The sequence below is a fragment of the Saccostrea cucullata genome, unplaced genomic scaffold (genome assembly GCF_032062105.1).
Source record: "Saccostrea cucullata isolate Sc308-1 unplaced genomic scaffold, CSIRO_AGI_Scuc_v1 ctg28, whole genome shotgun sequence".
Classification (NCBI taxonomy): domain Eukaryota; kingdom Metazoa; phylum Mollusca; class Bivalvia; order Ostreida; family Ostreidae; genus Saccostrea; species Saccostrea cuccullata.
Genome location: NW_026939565.1, coordinates 468,240 through 489,330, shown reverse-complemented (window position 1 = coordinate 489,330; position 21,091 = coordinate 468,240). Strand labels below are relative to the sequence as shown.

At 32.8% G+C, this 21,091-nt stretch overlaps 1 protein-coding gene and 2 long non-coding RNA genes across 3 annotated transcripts; 1 reads left to right on the top strand and 2 right to left on the bottom strand.

Moving 5' to 3' along the window:
* The first annotated feature begins 260 nt into the window (after positions 1-260).
* LOC134253272 (uncharacterized) lies at positions 261-8,313 on the top strand. Its single transcript, XM_062735786.1, has 9 exons — positions 261-1,655; positions 1,804-1,923; positions 2,663-2,707; positions 2,877-3,003; positions 3,664-3,764; positions 3,859-3,914; positions 4,107-4,248; positions 4,779-4,876; positions 7,908-8,313. Exons 1-9 carry the CDS (start codon positions 344-346, stop codon positions 8,112-8,114), a joined length of 2,208 nt encoding a protein of 735 aa, XP_062591770.1. The 5' UTR covers positions 261-343; the 3' UTR covers positions 8,115-8,313.
* A 534-nt stretch (positions 8,314-8,847) lies between these two features.
* Positions 8,848-10,948, bottom strand: LOC134253257 (uncharacterized). The gene is made up of 2 exons (XR_009989095.1): positions 10,573-10,948; positions 8,848-9,001 (listed from the first exon to the last, which is right to left on the bottom strand). It is a non-coding gene; the product is annotated as an uncharacterized LOC134253257 (long non-coding RNA).
* Positions 10,949-15,119: 4,171 nt separating this feature from the next.
* Positions 15,120-17,826, bottom strand: LOC134253252 (uncharacterized). The gene is made up of 2 exons (XR_009989093.1): positions 17,385-17,826; positions 15,120-15,287 (listed from the first exon to the last, which is right to left on the bottom strand). It is a non-coding gene; the product is annotated as an uncharacterized LOC134253252 (long non-coding RNA).
* Between the last annotated feature and the right edge of the window lie 3,265 nt (positions 17,827-21,091).

Below are 21,091 nucleotides of genomic sequence, written 5' to 3'. Positions count from 1 at the left end.
AAAATTAATTAACATCTTATAACACATAGATATATAAAGATTTTAATGATCAAGGTATAAAAACATAAAATATGTTTAAACCATGCAGAGGTTTACATATAGTGACTAAAATTCGAAGAATTTTCATTAATCGTTAAAAATATATTTTATTTAATTTATGGACGATTTAACAAATATCCAATATGGCAGCCTCCTGAAAAAAGAAACATGCCAGGGAGACTGAGGGAGAAATGTAATCTGAACGTGATTTTTACTTAATTTTCTGTCGAACAAATATATTTTCTAGTAAAGCTATATATATGAATCGTCGAGGCTGGAAAAATTAAATCTGTCATCAGGTGAAATGTTTTCCAGAGCAATAATTAAGCGTTCGGTCATCGCTAAAGGTTTTAACATTAGACTTTGTAGATCATTGCGTGAATCGCCCTCCAAAAATATTGAAGAGAACACAAAGGATTCAGATAAATCAAAAGATGCATCAGGAGCAGGCTGTGATGATTATTTAGGAGTTGATTTATCTATTCTGGAGCATGTAGAAGGTAAAGATACTTCAGAGGAAATTCAGAATGAACAGACTAAAGAAGAATTGTCACGTATGTATGGTATTGGTGTGTATACTAAACCTCATGCATACGATTCTCAGGTTCTTGAAACTAACTTTGGGAGTATTACAGTAGATGGTGTGAGAAAGGGGAGAATTCCTTTGAAGAAAGATTTTTCAAAATTGAAGCCAACATTGGGTTCCATTGCTGATACATTGATAAACTATCGTAAAAAGGTAGATGAGAAAATATCACCACAATCAGTTTCTCAGTTGCTGTTAAATCAAAAAGAAAGTTCAGTGAACAAAACACCAAAATCAGAGAATGAAGATCAACAATGTGTGAATGAAAGTGAACCTCACTCTGGGACAACAAATACACAGCAAACAATTCAGGCACATTCTAAATCTAATATAACTGTTGTGGAAAATACATTTGAAGAAACAGAGACAGCAAGTTTTCAGATACCTTTGCATCAGGGAATTAGCAGTTCAACCCGTAAAGAGCACGGCCAGTTATTATCTCAGTCACTAGGTGTTAATGAAGAAAAACCTGAAATCATAGGTAAAACAGGCTCAGATACCTTCAGCACAATTTCTAACTCCATATGTGAAAAACAAGTCTTTGATAAGTTGCATCAAGTTCATGAACAAAGAATTCAGCAGTTGAATGCATCAGAGATAGTGAGGGATGTAGATGTTCAAAAAATGTCAGTTAGAACTGAAACATTATCATTAAACGGTGAAAAAATGGAGAAAAGAAATAAAAAATCTGCATCGAAACATGTAAAACATTTAAAGGAAGATATTATATTGAATGATACAAATTTACAAGGTGAAACTTCAAAATCTGAAAAAGTTATTAAAAGCAGCAAATTAGCACAAACAGTTAAAAATGGACCATTGGAAGATCCAGTAGACAGTTTCTCAGAATCCCAAGAAGGTAGAATAGATCATATTTTGCCTTTGATGGTGGAAAAAGAAACTGTTGATTCACAAGATATGTGGAACTCTGTTCCTGAAAGAGTGTCAGAGTTGGATTCAAGCCAAGAGACACCAATGGTTGAGAATGCAGCATATAAATATTTGTTACATCTTCAAAGACAAGATGAAGGTATTTTTATAATGACTTTTCTTAAAACGAGTTATTTTTTGTTAGATTATATTGTTTTTATTGAAAATCTTGCAAAATATACGTTATTATGATAAGAAGTCAAAGCTACAATAGGAAATGATAATTTGAACAATTATATAATTTCTAGTGCCAAGAATTGACAAGAAGTCTACAGCTAATTTAAGCAAGTATCTCCCCAAAAACATAGATAAGCTGACAGAGGAGGATGTATTGGATGAGCTGGCAGAGAATGTCATCTACAATAGAGGTCAGACCTTGTAGAAATATTGCATGAATGTCTATATATGAATTGTACTGTGGATCCCTCATTTTCTTTAAACATGAATTTTGGTTATTTGATGAGTCAGAATATGAAATAAAGTGATCAACAATAAATGACAAATTGTACTATTGATAGAATAAAACAATTTTATGGTATCTACATCAAAGAAATTTGATTTTGGCAACAAAAATTAAATAAATTACAAAAAGTATATAATAATTATAGTAGACTTATGTGTTTAAAATTATAAAAATAATGTCCTTGAATGTATTGAAATGAATCTTTAGAATTTTTAGAGCTTTTTTTTTATAGTAACTGTTACTGTAGTTCACTAATTTTTTTGTTACACCTTATTTTCATGAGATACAATGTATTCATTTTAAACCTTAATTAGCAAGCCAAAATTTTCATGAATGGTGGTTGTTGCTCTTTATAATCTTAAAAATTACTAATAAATGTGAGAATGAAAATTTTGGGAGCAGGCAGTCTTGTGTTATAATGTGAAAAATTGAAAATAAAGTTCTCATGAATAAAAAGTTATTTACGGTACTGAAGATGAATCTGGAGGGTTTTTTAAAAAATATATAAAGCATATTTAAAGCAAAAATGAAGCAGTCCAAATGATCAAAATAGACAGAATAAAAATAATACTTGTAGTACATGTATTGTTAAATGTATTGATCATGGACATTTCTGGTAATATGTCTCAATAATATAATTTCAGATGATATTCTTGCAATCAACAAGATTTATGGAATACCTTCACAAGGTAATTTATTCTACCTTACTCCTACTTTAAAGCAAAATCTAAAAAAAAGAGGCTACAATATATTTAATATTTTTTCCAAAACTTGTAAGTGACTATAGTATACAAACTTGCAAGCTTGCTATGTATGTTAGACAAATGATTTAATAAATTTTATTTTACACACAATCAGGAGGGGAGGGGGTGAGACTGAACATTGCTGACCTCCTACCAGCTCTGGCTGAGAGGGTCCACTGTCAGGAGCTCCACATGGTCCACAGACTGGACAAAGAGACCACAGGGGTTATGTTGTTTGGCAAGTTAGTATGAACAATAATGACACTCATTAATGGTTTAATGATAAAATTCTTTGTTCCATATGTATGATATCCTAGAATGAAATGTTGAATTTTTGAATAGAAAATATGCTTGCATCAAAGCATATTGTTGATAGCAATTAATGCTATGAGAAAATTATAAACTTTCAAAATGCTAGTAGACATGAAATATGCAAAACATGTAAACATCACAAAATTGAAAAAAATTGTGCTCACCCATGTTAATTTCATCTATTCTAATTGCAAGATGTTTTTATGTTTTTGCTTCATTTTTGTAAATTTGTCCATTCTGGTCAGAGAGTCACTCACTTTTTAAAATTAAACTAAAGCAGGCCCATAGAAAGCAATTTAAGTTTGGGGTTGCACAGCCAAACATTTTTAGTGGAGATCAACGTTAACCAAAATTTGAGAGGGGGGGGGGGCAAGCATATAGAGACGTTTTCTATAGTAATCTGTATATCGACAAAATTATTGAGGCGGGGGGGATTCCTCCCCTACATGTGCCCTCGGTTCCATAGGCCATGTTAAGCATAATCCTTGAAATGCAGATTTGATTCAAACTAAATTAAAATAATTTATTTGCATAATGGTACCGTAATTCAGTTTTATATCTATTGAATGAAAATGATACATATATTTCAGAACAGAGGAAATGGCCAATAAACTAAGGAAAGCTTTTAAAAAGAGAGAAGTAAAGAAGACTTACCTTGTCATCACAAAGGGAATTCCTTCTCTCAAAGAAGGTACTTTTGTTTATTGTGACATTATTGTGGAATTCTGAAGTTTCAAAGTTTTTCACAGAATTTCTATATAGCATTTTAATAATAATTTTTATAGGTATCATTGATGTACCTATTACTGAGGGAGAAGTTGGGAAAGACAAAAGGAAAAGGGTATGTCTAGTTGAAATCCTTGTAGGAGTTATTTCCCCTTGGATAATACTGCTAGAGTAGATTTTCTTTGCTGAAAATCTTAAGATCTTCATTTAATCAATAAAAAAATTAGCATATGTTTATTATGTGAAATACCAGATTAGTTACTCAACATTTGTTGCTGAATGAAATACTAGCTGCATCTTTTTACAGATGACTTGTATTCCTGTGTATGACTCAGAGACTAAACATGTCATGCACAAATCAAAGAAGAAGTTAATGCCCGCTGTAACACATTATAAAGTAGTAGCCAACAGTGACAGCTGTGCTCTGCTGGAAGTTAGTCCTGAAACAGGTAAAATTTGGCATAAGGACTGAGGCCTTCTTGGTACTCCAAAAATCAATAAATATTCAATGTACAATTTATCAGTAGTATACTGTAAAGTCATAAATGTTCATGGTGCACCAATGTTCATGGATTTAGTCATTCAGCTTTTCCATCATTTTTTTTTTTGTCAACATATTTATTCATTGAATCTTTGTATGTACAAGTTACCCTTGAAATTACTTCCCAAACAAATCAACAAAATTTTGCTTTTATATCCACAAACATTGACCCTGATGTAATGAAATGATTCCACAGTAACTTTTCAACTAATTTGAAGGCTTTCATATGTACACATGTTATGCCATACTGATACAGAAATTTGTCAGATTAGAAGACAAACCTTTAATTTTGTGTTTCCTGGAGAAATTTCTTTATAATTATGCAACACTGCATGTTGTTGCCTAAAATAAAATAAAAATGCTCAACAATATCCTAAAATGGCTTCTACTGAACTTTCTTACAGAATATTTACATGTATTAGAACTGTATTGTTTCAGGGGTGAAGCATCAAATAAGAACGCATCTCTTTCATGTCCTGAATACACCGTTACTGGGAGACCATAAGTATTCTTACCTGACTGAAATCAAACCACAGGTGATATGCTATATTATTAGTATTAATTAATGAATATGTAATCTACATGCAAGGTGGAGAAAACATTTCAGTTTACTAAGCTGAGGAAAAATTCAAGTAATGAAGAAAAATATATTTTTAGCTCTACTGGTCAAAGACCAGAAGAGCTTATAGGATAGTAATGTGTCCAGCATCCGTCCGTCTGTCTGTCTGTAAACAATTTTTCAAAATGCTACTCCTCCTTCAGTTTTGGTCTAATTTCAGTATAACTTGCTACACAAATAGCCTACACTAAGATACATAAATCTGTTTATCGGTTTTTGATTTCGATGAACGTTGTGCCTTGGTTACATGTACTAAAAATAGAAATTTCTGTGAAATACTTAAAAAATGCTATTCCTCCTTCAGTTTTGTTCTGATTTCAATATAACTTGACACACAAGAAGACTACACTAAGATACATAATTCTATTTATCAGTTCAGGGGTGTGCAATTAGAAAAATTTATTACTAGCCCACGGGCTAGTGGCAGCTATAAAGTTACTAGCCCCAAGTAAAAAGTTACTAGCCCAAATATAGGGGCCAAAATTTAAATAAAATGAATGTAACGTTTTTCTCTATGGGGTGTTTGCTGTTACCCGCGTCACAAAATATTGTGGATCCCGTGTATAAATTCAGGAACTTAAAATCTTTATAGATCTAATATAAGAGCAACGCCAGAGTTTGTTTCAACGAGTGTATTAATAATATCCAAGAGTAGTTTTACAAATCAAATCCAAGCTATGTATATCAACTCACTAACTCTCTCTCCTTATATACCCCTGACACCTAACGTGATTTAGGGCACCTAGTTGATTTGTTAGGGCAATCGGCTCCATCATTAGGGCACCTATTAGGGCAAGCGGCTCCAAGTATTAGGGCCTCTGCACCATTGTTAGGTGTCAAGACACTTGATACATTTAGGGCATCTGATAAGCACCATAATTAGGACACTAATTAGACTTCCAAGATAAGGGTGCTAATCAGGTACCATGGTTAGGGCTTATCAAATAAACAAAAAATAATATTCCTATTTTATTAACAACTGTAGCATATTTACATATATAAACAAAAACATTACATGAAATTAATTGTTGAAAAAGTCAGGGTACTGAGTTAATTCTTTTTTAAAAATTAATGTATAACTCTCACTATTAAATTTTAAAATCATGTTTAAATTATATGAAAGAAAATTAAAGTGAATTTAAATAAATTATCTTCCCTTTTTCTGAACATTGCACTAGCAGCAGTTTTTTTAGAATGGAATTAAATTCATTTTGTTTTCAAGTTTAATCATTAAATACACTAGAAATATATTTTATGTGTGTCACAAAACACTTATTTTTCAGTTGATTGAGTGATCGTAAATATTTTAATGAGATATCTGCATGTAATTACCATAAACGAAGGAATAGAGGAAATTCGGATTTAAAAAAACGATCGTTTTTGCAAGTAAACAAGTCAGGTAATACTGCAAAACAGATAAGATTATTGAGATTTATTGACAGTTGGAGCATGTTGTCTGGAAAATATTCACTGGTTGGGAATTATATTGCAAGAAACTGGTGAAAATACCGGTTGTGCTTTTCATGTATTGCGTGTGTAGTTAAAATTTTTACTAGCCCGACGGGCTACCTCCTTGCAGAAAATCACTAGCCCGACCCCAAAAAATGGTAGCCCCGGGCGTCGGGCGATGCTAATTGCACACCCCTGCAGTTTTTGATTTTGTTGAATGGTGTTGGCATGGTTACTAAAAATATAAATTTCTGTAAAATACTTTTAAAATGCTACTCCTTCTTCAGTTTTGCTTTGATTTCAATCTAACTTGACATACAAGTAGACTACAATAAGATTAATAATTCTGTATGTCAGTTATAGATTTCGATGAACTGTGTTTCCGTGGTTACTAAAAATAGAAATTTCTGTGAAATACTTTAAAAATGCTACTCCTCCTTTAGTTATGGTCTGATTTCAATATAACTTGGCACAAAAGTAGACTACACTAAGATACATAATTCTGTCGATCGGGTTTTGATTTCGATGAATGGTGTTGCCATGGTTACTAAAAATATAAATTTCTGTGAAATACTTTTAAAATGCTACTCCTCCTTCAGTTTTGGTTTGATTTCAATATAACTTGGCGTACATGTAGACTACAATAAGATACATAATTCTGTGTATCGTTTTTAGATTTCAATGAACAATGTTGCCGTGGTTACTAAAAATAGAAATTTCTGTGAAAAACTTAAAATCTTACTTCTTCACAGTTCTGGTCTGATTTCAATATAACTCGGCACACAATTAGACTACACTAAGATTCATAATTCTATATATCAGATTTTGATTTCAACGAAAGGTCTTGCCATGGTTACTAAAAATAGAAATTTCTGTGAAATACTTTCAAATGCTACTCCAAATATATTTTTAGTCTGATTATAATATAATTTGGCATGCAAGTATATTACACGAGATACATAATTATCAGTTTTATGTTTTTCATTTGATGAACGATGTTGCCGTGGTAACTGAAATTGAAAATTCTGTGAAATTTTATTAAAAGCTACCTCCTACAGTTGTAGTCTTATTGCAATTTTGCCACAAGAAGAGACTTAATCAAAGATCATTATTCTATTTACTGTATAAAGGATTATTTTTGCCCCATGTTATTTTCAACCTTTTGCACTTGGTAACAATTTTGCCTAGTTTTAAATTCGCCCATTCACATTTGATTTCTGTATAAGAAATTATACAGTGTTCTTTGATTTGCCCTGTTTTAAATTTGCCCAAGTGTGACTAGGGTGAATGAATAGGGCAAAAATGAAATGGCGGCGAAAATTTCCCTGTATACAGTATTGCTTTTGTAAAGTTTTATGTCCCAACTGCTACTTTTCTCTCCTTTATTATAAGTACAAACCAGTAGAGTGACAGTCTCTTGACAGTCTCGACAGAGACTTCTGGTTTAATGTCTACAATGTGATTATTACAATAGTTTTTTGTTTGTTTATCAACATTAGATTCTGCCTAGCGATGTTGTACGGAGAATGGAGATCAGACAGAGTAAAGCCAGGAACCTTCCCATGTACCTCCACGCTAAGTCCATCCTGATTCCGGAATTCCTGGATGGCAGAAGTTTTTCAGTCCATTGTAGTGTGCCTAGAGCATTTAGATCTTTTTTGAAAAAGATCAAAATTTCTCATAAAAAGGTGGATGAACGTGATTAAATTGAAATTATCATACTACTCAATGTGTCTTTCAATTTGCCAGATGTTTTAGTTGCATTTTAAGAAAATAATTTGATTTACGGTTTATATGTGCATGTTTTGGTTACTTAGTGTGTGCAGATATTTGTACTTGTAGAACATGTGATACAAACAACCATGCTGATGATGATATTGAATAAAAACATAACTGAAATTTTGACTTTAATGAATTGGATATTTTTTTTAAAAAAAAAAAAACCTTACTTGATGTATTTTTTTCAATCTTAATGGAAACAAATTTCTAGATTTAGAATAGAGATTCTATGTATAGGGTACATGATGTATGAAAGCTAATGGAGTTCACACTGAAAGGCGAAAATAAATTGTGGCAAATTATTGACAAATCAAATTGTGAGCAGAGCAAACACAGACCTGACCTAAAAAGTCACTTGTGAGATCAGGCGGAATGGAGGGGTACATGACCATATCCAAAGTCAAGAATGTGGTACACTGTGTGCTTGTCATGTATGGACAAACGTTAAAAATACATGGATAGTTTTGCGATAGGATGTCAAAACTTTCTATAAAAATCAACATTACCGTTGAGGAAAATGTTAAGTATAGATACTAGGATGCCATCTTTTTACATACATTAAGACATTAAAAGGGACAGTGGATATGACGTAGTTACATACATATTTGGCATGAATTCACAAGAACCTGTATTCTCCTTCAAGAACATTAAAAAAGAAAATTAGAAGGACCAATTGTTTATTGTCTTGAACAACAAAAGCATTTGCCGTGAACAATGTTTGATAAATATAGATAATTGATTATAAAACTGCTCGCTGATTAGTGTTCATTTGTACATTTCCATTCGTCACCGGCCCAATAGCAGTCGTCAAACCCTGAAAAAAGATTACAATTGTTGTGCAAGTTCATGTAAATGTATGGCATGCCAAATTCACAAAAATGAGTTAACACAGGGACTTATTTCGTATACGGGATACCCCCTACTTATATTTATTAGTAGGGGGTACTAGTATCCCGTATACGAAACAAGTGCCTGTGGTTGTAAACTATAATTTACGGACTGTAAGCTATAGTTAACAACGTTAATCTATGTTTTACATCTGTAAACCATAGTTAACGCGATAATCTATGTTTCAGAACCGTAAACTATACTTGACACCAAAACAATCATTTGCGATTGCAAAACATAGATTATCTGATAAATAATGTTTCATGATTTGTAAACTATGGTTTACAACTCTTAACTATAGTTAACGATCTGATAAATATAGTTCCACGATTTGTGAAACTATGATTACTCTTAACTATAGTTCACGATTGTAAATTATAGTTTACAGACGTGAATCTATGTTTATCAACAAAATTTATTGTTAACGTTTTATTTCAGACAGATAAACTTGGATTAGTATTCGTAAACTATAGTTAACAACCATTAAATATAGTTTTAAAGATGAAAACTATAGTTAACGAATTGTTAACTATAGTTTACGGTATAGTTTACAGTCGATAAACCTAGTTTATCAACTGTGAAACTATGTTTAGCTCATGTTTGTGAATTTGGCTTGCCATATAAATGGCAAAGTCTCAAAGCGACCTCTCAAAATAATGAATAAATAAAAAAAAAATTAATTGAAACAGTATAAATAAAAAATACAAAAAAGTGAAATAATTGAAAAAAAAGAAGTTTAATGAGAATCAGACCATTTTCGGTGTTAGCCAGATAGTAATATCCTTCGTCCCACGATGCCTTAATTGTTAAAGCCATGAAAGATATCAGGAACACAAGTAGAATACCGAGGTAATAAAGCATAGTTTTCTCAATAGCACTTTGTCTCCTCACTGCTTTACAGCACTAACTAAGGCAGAGGGCAGGGATTCATAGGGGATATCCAAGTTTTTATATAGAAGTCTGTGTGTGCCTTTATTTTATTTTCAGGAATTTTCAGGAAATGTTTATCCTAACCTAACAAATTCGCGGTGTGTTTTATTAGGATAATGTTCCTTTATATTCGAAAGAAAAACAGGTCTTTTGTGATGTTCCAGTGGAAGCATTTGTCATAAACTGCGACAATAATGGCTGGAAACGTATGTTTTTGGTGTTAATTTTATAACCTTTCCTTATCCATGTTTTTAAAAACAGATCTAACGAAAAATGTTTCCACGTATTTGATAAATGTCCGATACACCAGATTTGACCCTTGTTAAAAAACCCAAAATTCCAGGGGTAAGCTTAATTTTCTTTGAGAAATTTAACTTTTGCCATATAATGAACAAATATCAGAAATCAAATTCACAGACTAAAAAATATATTTTTGGATGTTATAGAACTACATGTATCTTCTTTTCGCAAAGTGTATTTATTAGAAACAAATGAAAATGTTCTGTATTTCTTTTTTTCCACCAGGACATAAATATATAAAACTTTAAAAAAAGCTAAACATCTTACCTTATACACGATATCCTTGGAGATATCTATAATTTTCGGACAGGAAATCACCGTTGTTCTGATCGTCCCAGTACTGGGCATACGCCGCTTGGATTATGGAAACCACAGCCAAGACAGAAACTTGGTAGACGAGTTGACAAACTGATTCCATGGCGGTGACTGAGTAAAATTATAAGTAAATGAAAATCTTTATGTGCTTACTGCTAAACGTGAATTGAAGACCAACTGTCTAGGCGTCAGCTTATATAGTCTCAAAATGTTGAAACATCGTAAAAAATATACTGCGACGGATGTTTCAGGGAGTGTTATACAAGAATCAAGCAAAAAGGACACAGTTCACGCCATTAAGTGTCGGAACTTCCTTGCCAGTTTTAAGTTTATTGGCTGAACCAGCTCCTGTGTACAACTGTAAATTCATACACAGTGGTTACTAAAAATTGCAGTTCTTTTTATTTTATGATTCAAGATAGCAATTCGTCTCTTAAACCATAGAACCAAATTGTCTACTTTAGGTTTATGGTTAAACTATTTGTACTTTTCCAAATTAAGCTCTGTTAGTGCATGTAAAAGCAGTTCAACCAAGTGCATGCATTAGAAGTTTGTTAAGGCAGGTTGTAAAAATCCTCTCTTGAAATTTTTTTGATTATTTTTTAATCTTAACCCGAACAGCCCACTGGCGTAAAAGTTATGTTCCTAGTTGTATCTTCTCTTACATTATAAATATACTGTAGCTTAATCTTCATTCTGTTGGTATTATACATAATATAAATGTATTGATCAGGAATATGGCACCCAAAATAAGTTGCAGTTACCAGCAATAACGTCATGATGGCAAACGTAGATTTTGTAAAAAAGCGGACTTTAAAGAAAAGTTAATGAAATCCTTGTGGCATCAAATTATTTGTCACAAGCTTCTTACTCAGAGCACGTTCTTGCGGAGCGAATGACTTGGGAAGTTTAAACACCATATGCAGACGATATTGGACAGACAATTATATATAATACAAAAAAGTGAACTACTTTCACTACATGCATGCATACCTGGTAGTTGATTCGACACACGCGAGCATGCTCTATACATACAATTACTAAAAGGATGGAAGCTTTTAACAAATACGTTGACCAAAACAAAGGTTTTATCCATCAGCTCTACTTTAGGCAAATTCTTCGAATCAATGGCCTTGTCAGTAAATACATTCTATATTTATCATCATGCAAATCGAATGTAATAGTTTTTCAAACAATTTGCAATTGTTGAGCTATTTTTTTCACTTTGAATTATCTACGGATAATAGTTCGTTATCAATTTTACGCTGCATTTCTACGTACACAATATCATTAAAAAGATACACAATAAATCTATCATAGGCGTCGGAAAGGGGGGGGGTAAGGGGCTGCTGACTAAGCCCCCCTATTTTTAACGTAAAGATAGACATAATATAGGCATTGAAAAGGACGTAAGTGTAGCCCCCCTCCACTTTCAACAGGCACGTTACAGTTAAGGTCAAAAAAAGGTAAGTGGTTGTGTTTGGAAAAAAATGGTTTTGCAAGAAGTTTGACCTGCCCCCCCCCCCCCCCCCCCACCTTGTTTGTACAATGGGAACATTTTCTTTGTAGGTTTGATTTTTTTCTCTTCATAATGCCCCCCCCCCCTTTTCAATTTGCTTCCGACGCTAATGCCTATTATTGATAGTTTACTTGTTTTCAGTTAAGTAGCAAGGTCAGTGACATCACTCGAGTAGGGACCTAATTTTTGCTATTTGCTATTAAGGTCAAGATCTAGTAAATGAAAGGTGCCTAAATTTATCAAACTTGAGAAATAAATTCCTATTATTGTGCTTTACAACTTTATCTTGGTCTACACATAAGGTATATAATAATTTGTAGGTAAACAAGATGAAAAACTGTATTTTAAACTGTCATTTCAATGAAAAATTAAGAAAACCAGTCATGAATATGGAAGTTTTTTTCGTATTCGGCATAGGAAATGTATCCAGATTGCCTACAGTCTCTCAGAAAACGGTAATTAGTATGTTCATGGCCTCTTCTTTAAATCAACATCAAATTTAATATAGGTATCCGGTTTACTTTTCATATGATTTCAAATTGAATGACATGAAAATACCCTTTTTTCTACATAATTCTGCTAAAGCACAAAGTACAGTAAAAAGAAAGTTGAAATTGATTATGACGTCATAATGGATCTAGCACCAAAAAATTTGTCTCAAGTTATTTACTAGATCTTGACCTTAAACAAACAAGTTCAAATAACTGAACTCTGAAATAATGTCTTTGGCAAAATATTGTTAGTTTATTTGATTTTTTATTGTCTCGTAAACAATATACAGTGGAGCCTCATTTATCCGGACGCTTTGGTTCCTTGTCAATTTGTCCGGATTTGTGAAGCGTCCGGATACCTGAATCACCAGTTAAATAAGACAAAGTAACATTTTTTGTCCCGATGAAAAATACTCTACTTGAAAGGATATAGTGGCGTCCGGATATCTGAAGGTCCACTGTACACAATAAACCACAGGTACTTCGGTCTTGGTTTATAAATACGTATAGTGTACCTTATTGATATTTTTAAAAAGTTACATATCAATAAGGTACATCATACATATTTATAAACCAAGACCCAAGTACCTGTGCAATAAACAATATACTTGTACATGCACTTGTACATTTTCATCTACAGTAAACCATTGAAATCTGTAAGTATGTGCATTTTATGCATACCATAACTTCCGGTATGAAAGAGTCTTCAAATGATTAACATAAATAAAATCATCATCAATACTTTAAAGCACTTGTACTTCGTGCACATGATGATAAATATATCATTCCTGCAAAACGATTCTTAAGAATTTGTCCCTTAATTTGTCAAAGATGGTCTTCGAAGTACTATAAGTATAACGAAGTACTTTAGCTCATTATGCAAATTATCCCACGTTTCCCACTATCACTGATACTCTGGCATACTATACTAACTAAACAGTGATTTATTATATATTCTAATGTAAAACTTTGATCACCCATTGTGGCCCCATCCTATCCCCGAGTGTCATGATTTGAAAAAAAAAAATGAATCTACACTACCTGAGGATAGTTCTATGTAAAAATTACTAATCAAGGCTTTGCTTTTTTCTAGATCTTGAGAAGAAGATTTTTAAAGATATTTTCCTATATAAGTTGAACTTTTAAAGATATTTACAATATATTTCTAGTAAAACTTTGATCACCCATTGTGGCCACACCCTACCCATGGGATCAAGATTTGAACAAACTTGAATCTACATCATGTCAAAAAGTTTTCACACAAAAGTCGTCTTTTTCAGCCCATTGGTTTTTGAGAAGATTTTTACATGTATATACACCCATCCAATTTTCCCTATTTCTTACTTACATGTATCTACCCTTGGTAGAGGGCATGCCCCTTCATTTGAACAAACTTGAATCCCCTTTATCCAACGATACTCTGGTTGAAATTGGCTCGATGGTTCTTGTTTTGTTTGTTTGTATGTTGTGTAATGTCCCTCTCGAGATTTTTATGATTTTACGAAGCTGCGGATAACAGATGGGTATCCTTCAATATTAAAGAAAGAATGGTAGTGTCCAATTTTTGCTGTGGGAAACCCCAAATATGTGTCGGATCAAGATGTAAAAAGGAGATCACAATGGCACTATGTAACAAAGATTCTATGAAAGTCATTCATTCAGTGGTATAAAAGGGATAAGAGATGGTTGGTTATCCCAAAGCGTAACAGACAGATGGACGGGCGTCCGTCCGTGCGTCTGTTACACTTTGGGGTACCCATCTCTTTTACTTGTAACTGACTTCTGACAGCATGCAGTTATGAATATAATCGGTCCTGTAAATATGCAATAAGATTTTGGGGGAAAAAAATTCAAAAAAAGGTTTTGTTTGTTTGTTTCACAAGAAACATGTTCCCATAACCTTTCTTTCATTTTATGCAGTAGCCAAATCTTTTTTTTTTTTTTTTTTTTTTTTTTTTTTTTTTTTTTGAGATTATAGAATTGGTGTTACCCTGTAGATGTGCAATAAATTAGCCATTTGTAATTGTATTCTCGTTGGGAATGCCTTGTCATGTTGTAAATTTTGTATTTACTGCCACCCGTGTAATGATTTCAAAATTTACATTCACAATGGAATCAAATTTAGAACTTTGTTTTCTTAAAACTCCCTTTTAATAAGAATTTAAGCTTTATCATAAATGTATTGTTTACACTAAAGATTGTTTTTATTAACATGTACAGTATTAGATAAACTTGTACTCCTGGTGTGGAGAAATTACCTAATCGTATTATTCTTACAGTTAGGACTGCAACTTGGATTTTTTCCTTTGTTATTACAGTTTTTATAACTTTCTTTCGTTGAAATAAAATCTTTTTATTCAAATCAATTCAACCAATATACTTAGTGATTACTTTTCTTCTCACCAAACCTTTCACATGAATTTCTGTATACTGAGTATTTGAAAAACAAAACTAAAGAATTCAATGTGGCTTAAAATTAAAAAGAAAAATTAATAGGAACAACGATTATTTATTGACCTCTGAATGATTTATGTACAACAAATGTTTTGGCCACCAACTTTGTTACTATAAATATCATGTTGACAAGATGTCTTCTTTGTTGACTAGTTTTCATTGCCGTATCCATACATCGCCGGCCTCAAAACAATCGTTGGATCCTAAAAATATAAAATAAATAAAAACATATTTTAAAAATTGTTTCTGATTCAGACACTGGAATATATTTAGCGATTTATTAAAAAAATAAAGAAACAATCATATCATTTAGCACTAAACAAAAAGCATGCAGGTATAATTACAATGTGCAAAACTGCCAGTTTGGACGAACAATTGTTCAATTTTTTTTTGTATAGCAGGTACAAACAGTATTATGAACAAATAACAAAATCCCTTTATTGGGCTACACTTGATGAATTACACTAAAAGCAAAGCAGTGCAAATATAAATACTGTAGGAACCTAAAAAATATTTTTTAAAACGATTTTTCTGTTTTAAATTAAAATACACTGTATTTTATTGCAAAATTTCAAAGTACATGTAATGCTCATTCCACGCTAGTCCGAAAAATCTGACGTTTTCCTGGCTTTTTTTTTTACGTTTTTATGGAATGCCATATACGACAGCCAACTGCTTACTGCCAACTGCTGACTGCTTACTGCCAACTGTCAGCTGCTTACTGCTAACTGCCACACATATTTGAATAAATTTTATTTTTATATTGATATTTATGTGAATTTTCAAAAAAAAAAAAATTGGCGCGGATCTAGAACATTTTTCCAAGAGGGTCACTCATGTTAAAAAAAATCCAACCCAGAAATTTCTTGACAAGAAAAAAAACGTAAAGTCCTTTCCTTAATGTGAAAATTTCTTTCGGCCGGGGAGAGGAGAGTTCTCATGTGTCATACCTTCATGTCTATGACATTCTTTATACCACCTTAACACGAATCCGCGTTTTCGTGGGGAGGGGGGGGGGTTCTAAGGTCCCTTTTAGTTGATTTTTTTCATACATTGAATAACTTTTAGTTGGTTTAGTTTGGGCATTAAATAACTTTACAAATTTCAGAGGGGTGGTCCGATCTCTAGATCTCTGCATGTAAAACATCTTATGGAAAGCCACAGGGGACCCCCATGTCATGTTCTATATATTTCATTGAAAAACAATCCTGGCCGGTCAGGATGGACTGTACAAATTTTAAATGCCCCCCCCCACCCCCCCACCCCATCCCCAAGATCTTTGCATGTGAAACATTATAACACACAGAGATATACATCTTTAATTTGAGGAAATTTTTAACTATAGAATATAATGGAAAACGTAAATTTATTTTCAAAACATCTTTATCTGCGAAACGATAAATCTTTTTTATTTTTTATTTTCTCTTTCAAAGGTTTTGTTGTCTGCAGGGGGGGGGGGGGGGGTGTTACTTCTTTAAAGATTAAAAGCAGGAAATAGTCATTGTATTATATACCTATTTCAAATTAGAAAATAAATATAAAAATAAACATTGTACTTTAAAAATGGGATATATTGAATATTACATAAATTAAAACATAATGGTCATTTAGTCTATTTAATTTTACCAGGGTGACCTCTTGGAAAAAATGTCCTGGATCCGCGCCTTTTTTTTTTTTTTAAATTCATATAAATGTCAATATAAAAATAAAATTTATTCAAATATGTGTGGCAGTTGGCAGTAAGCAGCTGACAGTTGGCAGTAAGCAGCCAGCAGTTGGCAGTAAGCTGTTGGCTGTCGTATATGGCATTCCATACGTTTTCGATATTTTACATGCCAGGAAAAAGGCATGTAAAATATCAAAATTGTAAAAAAAAAAAAAAAAAAAAAAAAGCCTGGAAAACGTCAGATTTTTCGGACTAATTCCACGCATGATGCCTTGTATACAGGAGGATAATATTACTTAAGGGAGTCTGAAAAGAATTTGATCTTATTAAACAAGAAACATGTGTATTTTAAGGACTACTGATCAACGTGTATTTTAAGGACTACTGATCAACAATACACATCAAGTGGAAAACGTAATCGTTTCTGATTTCTGATCGTTTCGTTTTCGATTTGTTCCGAAAACATAACAAATCGTTATCGGACCAAAGCTAAGTCCAACAGTTTAGGGGGTTCGTGCACCTTAGCTTATAGTAATGGTATTAGGGGGTTCGCGCACCTTAGCTCATAGTAACGGTATTAGGGGGTTCGCGCAGCTTACCTTAGTAACTGTATTAGGGGGTCCGCGCACCTTACCTTAGTAACGGTATCCGTTCAGGTATCTGTAATTGCCGTACAGGAAATCACCGTTCTGTTCGGGTTGGTACTGGGCAAGCGCCATCTGAAACATGGCTACCATAGCCAAGGTTGCAGTTTGGTAGAGAAACTGGCGAACTGATTCCATCTCGGATACTGCAGTTACTTGCTATTGAAGGACTCTGCGTTAAAACGTCGAGTGAAGACCCAGTGTTTGGGTGTAGCTTATATAGTCTCAAAATTGTTCAAGACAACGTAAAAAATGAACTACACTGGATGTTTTAGAGGTTGTAATACAAGAAAATTTGAAACAAGAAGGAAATAACTAAAAACATTTTTAATAACTTCCTTGCATGTTGCACGTTCTGTTCGTCGTGGGTTAAAGTCTGAAGGAGTTAAAAATGTCCAAATTGTTTTGCTTAACACGATGACTTTGGAATTCTGTGAAAATGTTTCTGTTTTCCCAAAATATGTCTTCATATAGATTTTGCTTACTAGTATTTTTATATAAAAGGAAAGTCAATTGATAGCAGTAATTTATTGTCGCTGTTATACTGCCTGAAAGTCATGCATTATGCAAAACAATAATAAGCCTGCGGTGCCAGCAATCTCGTATACATGTACCAACTTTTTTCAACCAGATAAAGCTTTTTTTTATCTAGTATCATGCAAAGAATTGCTCAATATGCACCTTTTGGTGACAACGTTTACCGTTTTAAGCACCTGTTTACCATCCCTTGTTACGTCCTTTACCTTTTACCAGTAATCGTTCCAGGTATAGGGGTCATCTCTAGACTGACCGTAGACTGTGTCCAGTAGGATCACTACCAAGGCAACTGTTTGCAACACGTAAATGGTCCAAGTTTCCATGGCAAAAAACGATAAAGGATCAAAGGAAAAAGAGATGCTTCGGTTTATATAGTTTAGCTTAAACGGCTGCCGTGGAACGGGGATTCGAGATGTTGTATAATTTGCAAGAAACCCACTCGAACATTAGTAGAAAACACGAAAAATAATGTAATGAGTAATGGTTTAGAACGTTGCGGACATAGAATGCGAGTTACAACACAAATCTATTGGTCCTGAGGTGATAGTTTAAACACTTTATTGCAGAACATCTTGTTCTCTCTCGTGTTTGATCAGGATTTTCCGGTCTGTAGCAAGGTTTTTAATTTGTTAGACCCCAAAAGAAAGCAAACAGTTTCTAACCGAAATATGGGAAATTTCTGTTTGTTGTAAAACTAGACATTTAAAAAAACACAAATCTTTGAAATGTAAGGTATTTTAGTAACTATTATGGATATTTATGATACTAGTATACGTTTTTGTATTAAATTTTGCGTGTCACAAGTTTGAGTTAGGTACTGTAATATTGATACGTGCTATTGATGTACATGTACCTAAGTCATGTTAAATGTCGAAGAATTAATTCATCAACTATGGGCATATATTAGTTTTATATACAGCAAACGTTTAGTGTGTTATTCAGTGTCTCAATTCTAAGAGCTGGAAAACCAACAATGTAAAAATATTACACGTTGTTAGGGTAACGTGAAATTATCGTTGACCAAGGCATTCCGTATTAAAGAGGACTTTTTGTGTTGTTGTTTTTTTTATTACCAATGTGCCTGACGATGTGACAAGAAGATTTCCTGTCCAGGTACAAAACAAGACACCTTGATGTTGTTTCTCAGAAATGTTTTTACTGAAACATCATTTTGATGGACTTGAAAGAAGTCTAAATCATCAAAAGTTGTTTTTTTTCTAACGTCCTGGACAAGTTGTGTTCATGATGGAAAAACACAATATAAATCTTTGATTAGTAAACACTCATGTCCTTGGAAAAAAAATTGTCATGTTCAACATGTTCAATATGGACGTTTACATGTCAATAAGATTTCTAATACGCATATAAAAATAATCATATACAGCATTAGATAAATATAGTTTCTTTATAATGATCTTTGTTTTGTTACTGTATTATAGTCGGCGGTAAGGGGATATATACCGGTAGTTTTTATGTACATGTATATACCGATGTACGTCCATTTGTCCAGCGCAGTATTTGTAAATCTGTCTGCAAAGAAAAAAAATTAAACGAGAGGGCTGTTCAATTAATGATGTCCTCAGTGCTCGGAAAGAAACAAAAACGCTTTTCACTGATTTAGTCTTAATTATTTCACCTAGATATTCTCTTTTAGTTAAAATACACGTCCGTAACGTTTTTAGCCAATATCTGATTGTTGTTTTAGAACTCAATTTTAAGTATGGCCCTTCGTATACTGAAATATGACAGATCCTATGATTTCCTGGACTTGTTTTTCTTTCTGAAAGGTGTTTTTTCAAGTTTGGAAAATGAAACATGTCGAAGGATGAAAGATCTGGCGAATATTTTTGGTGTGACAAAACATTAACTCTCTGTTTATCCCCAAAACTTCTTTACTCTTCAGGGCGTGTGGATTTGGACGCTGCATGAAGACATTTAATGTAGTGGATTACTAATTCTAGTTCCTTTGTCTCATAAAACTTTCGATTTTTTTGGCAAAAATTTTGCTTTCTAGACTCCTCCAGAAATTGAACTGCCTCCCTGAATAAGAATTTGAACAACAAGACCACTAATATTTAAGAAAATGGCATATAAATCTGTCGTTGTGCTCATGCAATTCTTTGCTCTTCTCAGACCTTTGCCGTTTTTGTCAAGTAGATCTCAATATTGTTTTGAGGGTTTTAAGCAATATATTCAAGTTTCATTATCTGTTTGAATTTCAGACAAACCTGGATTAATGCAATTTCTGAATTTTTACAATAATTGTTTAGATATTTTCACATGCTGTCGTTTTCACTCATTTTTCAAAAGATAGGGTGACCTTTGAGTACTTGGCTTTTTTTACTGTCAGACTTTTCTTTAAAACTGTGTAAAATACCTCCAAAATGATGTCCATCAAACATCATCATTGATTATTTGTTAACTTTTGGCAAACAGTAAATTGGTTCTTATAATTCCTTGTCGCTGAGGACGGTACCCATTTTTGATGTCCATTATTATCATTTTTGTTAATTGAAATCCACCAGCTCGTGTGTCTGGGATTGCTGTAAATTTCACATAGTTCAGTTAATATATCTTCTGGATTCTTAACAAGTTTTACAGCATCTTTAATGAAGCGTTTAATTTCATTCTAGTTTACTGATTCTTTAATAACCATTCATTTTTAATGCAGTGTCTCGAATAGCCCTTGTTTTCCAGCTTATCACAATGAAACTATGTGATGAAAAGTGGTAACATCAACTGTTATAAATTCATTAAAGATTCAATAATGACAGAAAGTCAAGCTTAATGTCATATTATGTCTATTTACTATGTCATAGTATTCAGGACATTGGTGCACAATTATGTAATAAAAATTCTGTGAAAGTTTCATTAAATTTCACTCAGTGGTATGTTACAACGCACTTTGAAAAATTACGCACTTTGAAAAAATTTTTCAAAGTGCGTTAAGTTTTGGGACCAGGTTAACGCACTCTGAAAAATTTTTTCAAAGTGCGTTGAATTTGGGACCAAATCAACGCACTTTGAAAATTTTTTTCAAAGTGCGTTAAAACTGTACATCATAATTTTACACCATGTAAACATTTAACGCACTTTGAAAACATTTTCATGAAACAAAAGGAATTAGACTTATATTTTAGAAATAGACAACAGTATTATC

What these genes read in the sequence shown, in the direction of transcription:
- LOC134253272 (XM_062735786.1), top strand. Translation starts at nt 344, where the DNA reads ATGTTTTCCAGAGCAATAATTAAGCGTTCGGTCATCGCTAAAGGTTTT. An exon ending in GGGGTTATGTTGTTTGGCAA is followed by an intron (nt 3,004 to 3,663) that starts GTTAGTATGAAC and finishes CATATATTTCAG; the next exon opens with AACAGAGGAAATGGCCAATA. An exon ending in TGACTGAAATCAAACCACAG is followed by an intron (nt 4,877 to 7,907) that starts GTGATATGCTAT and finishes TATCAACATTAG; the next exon opens with ATTCTGCCTAGCGATGTTGT.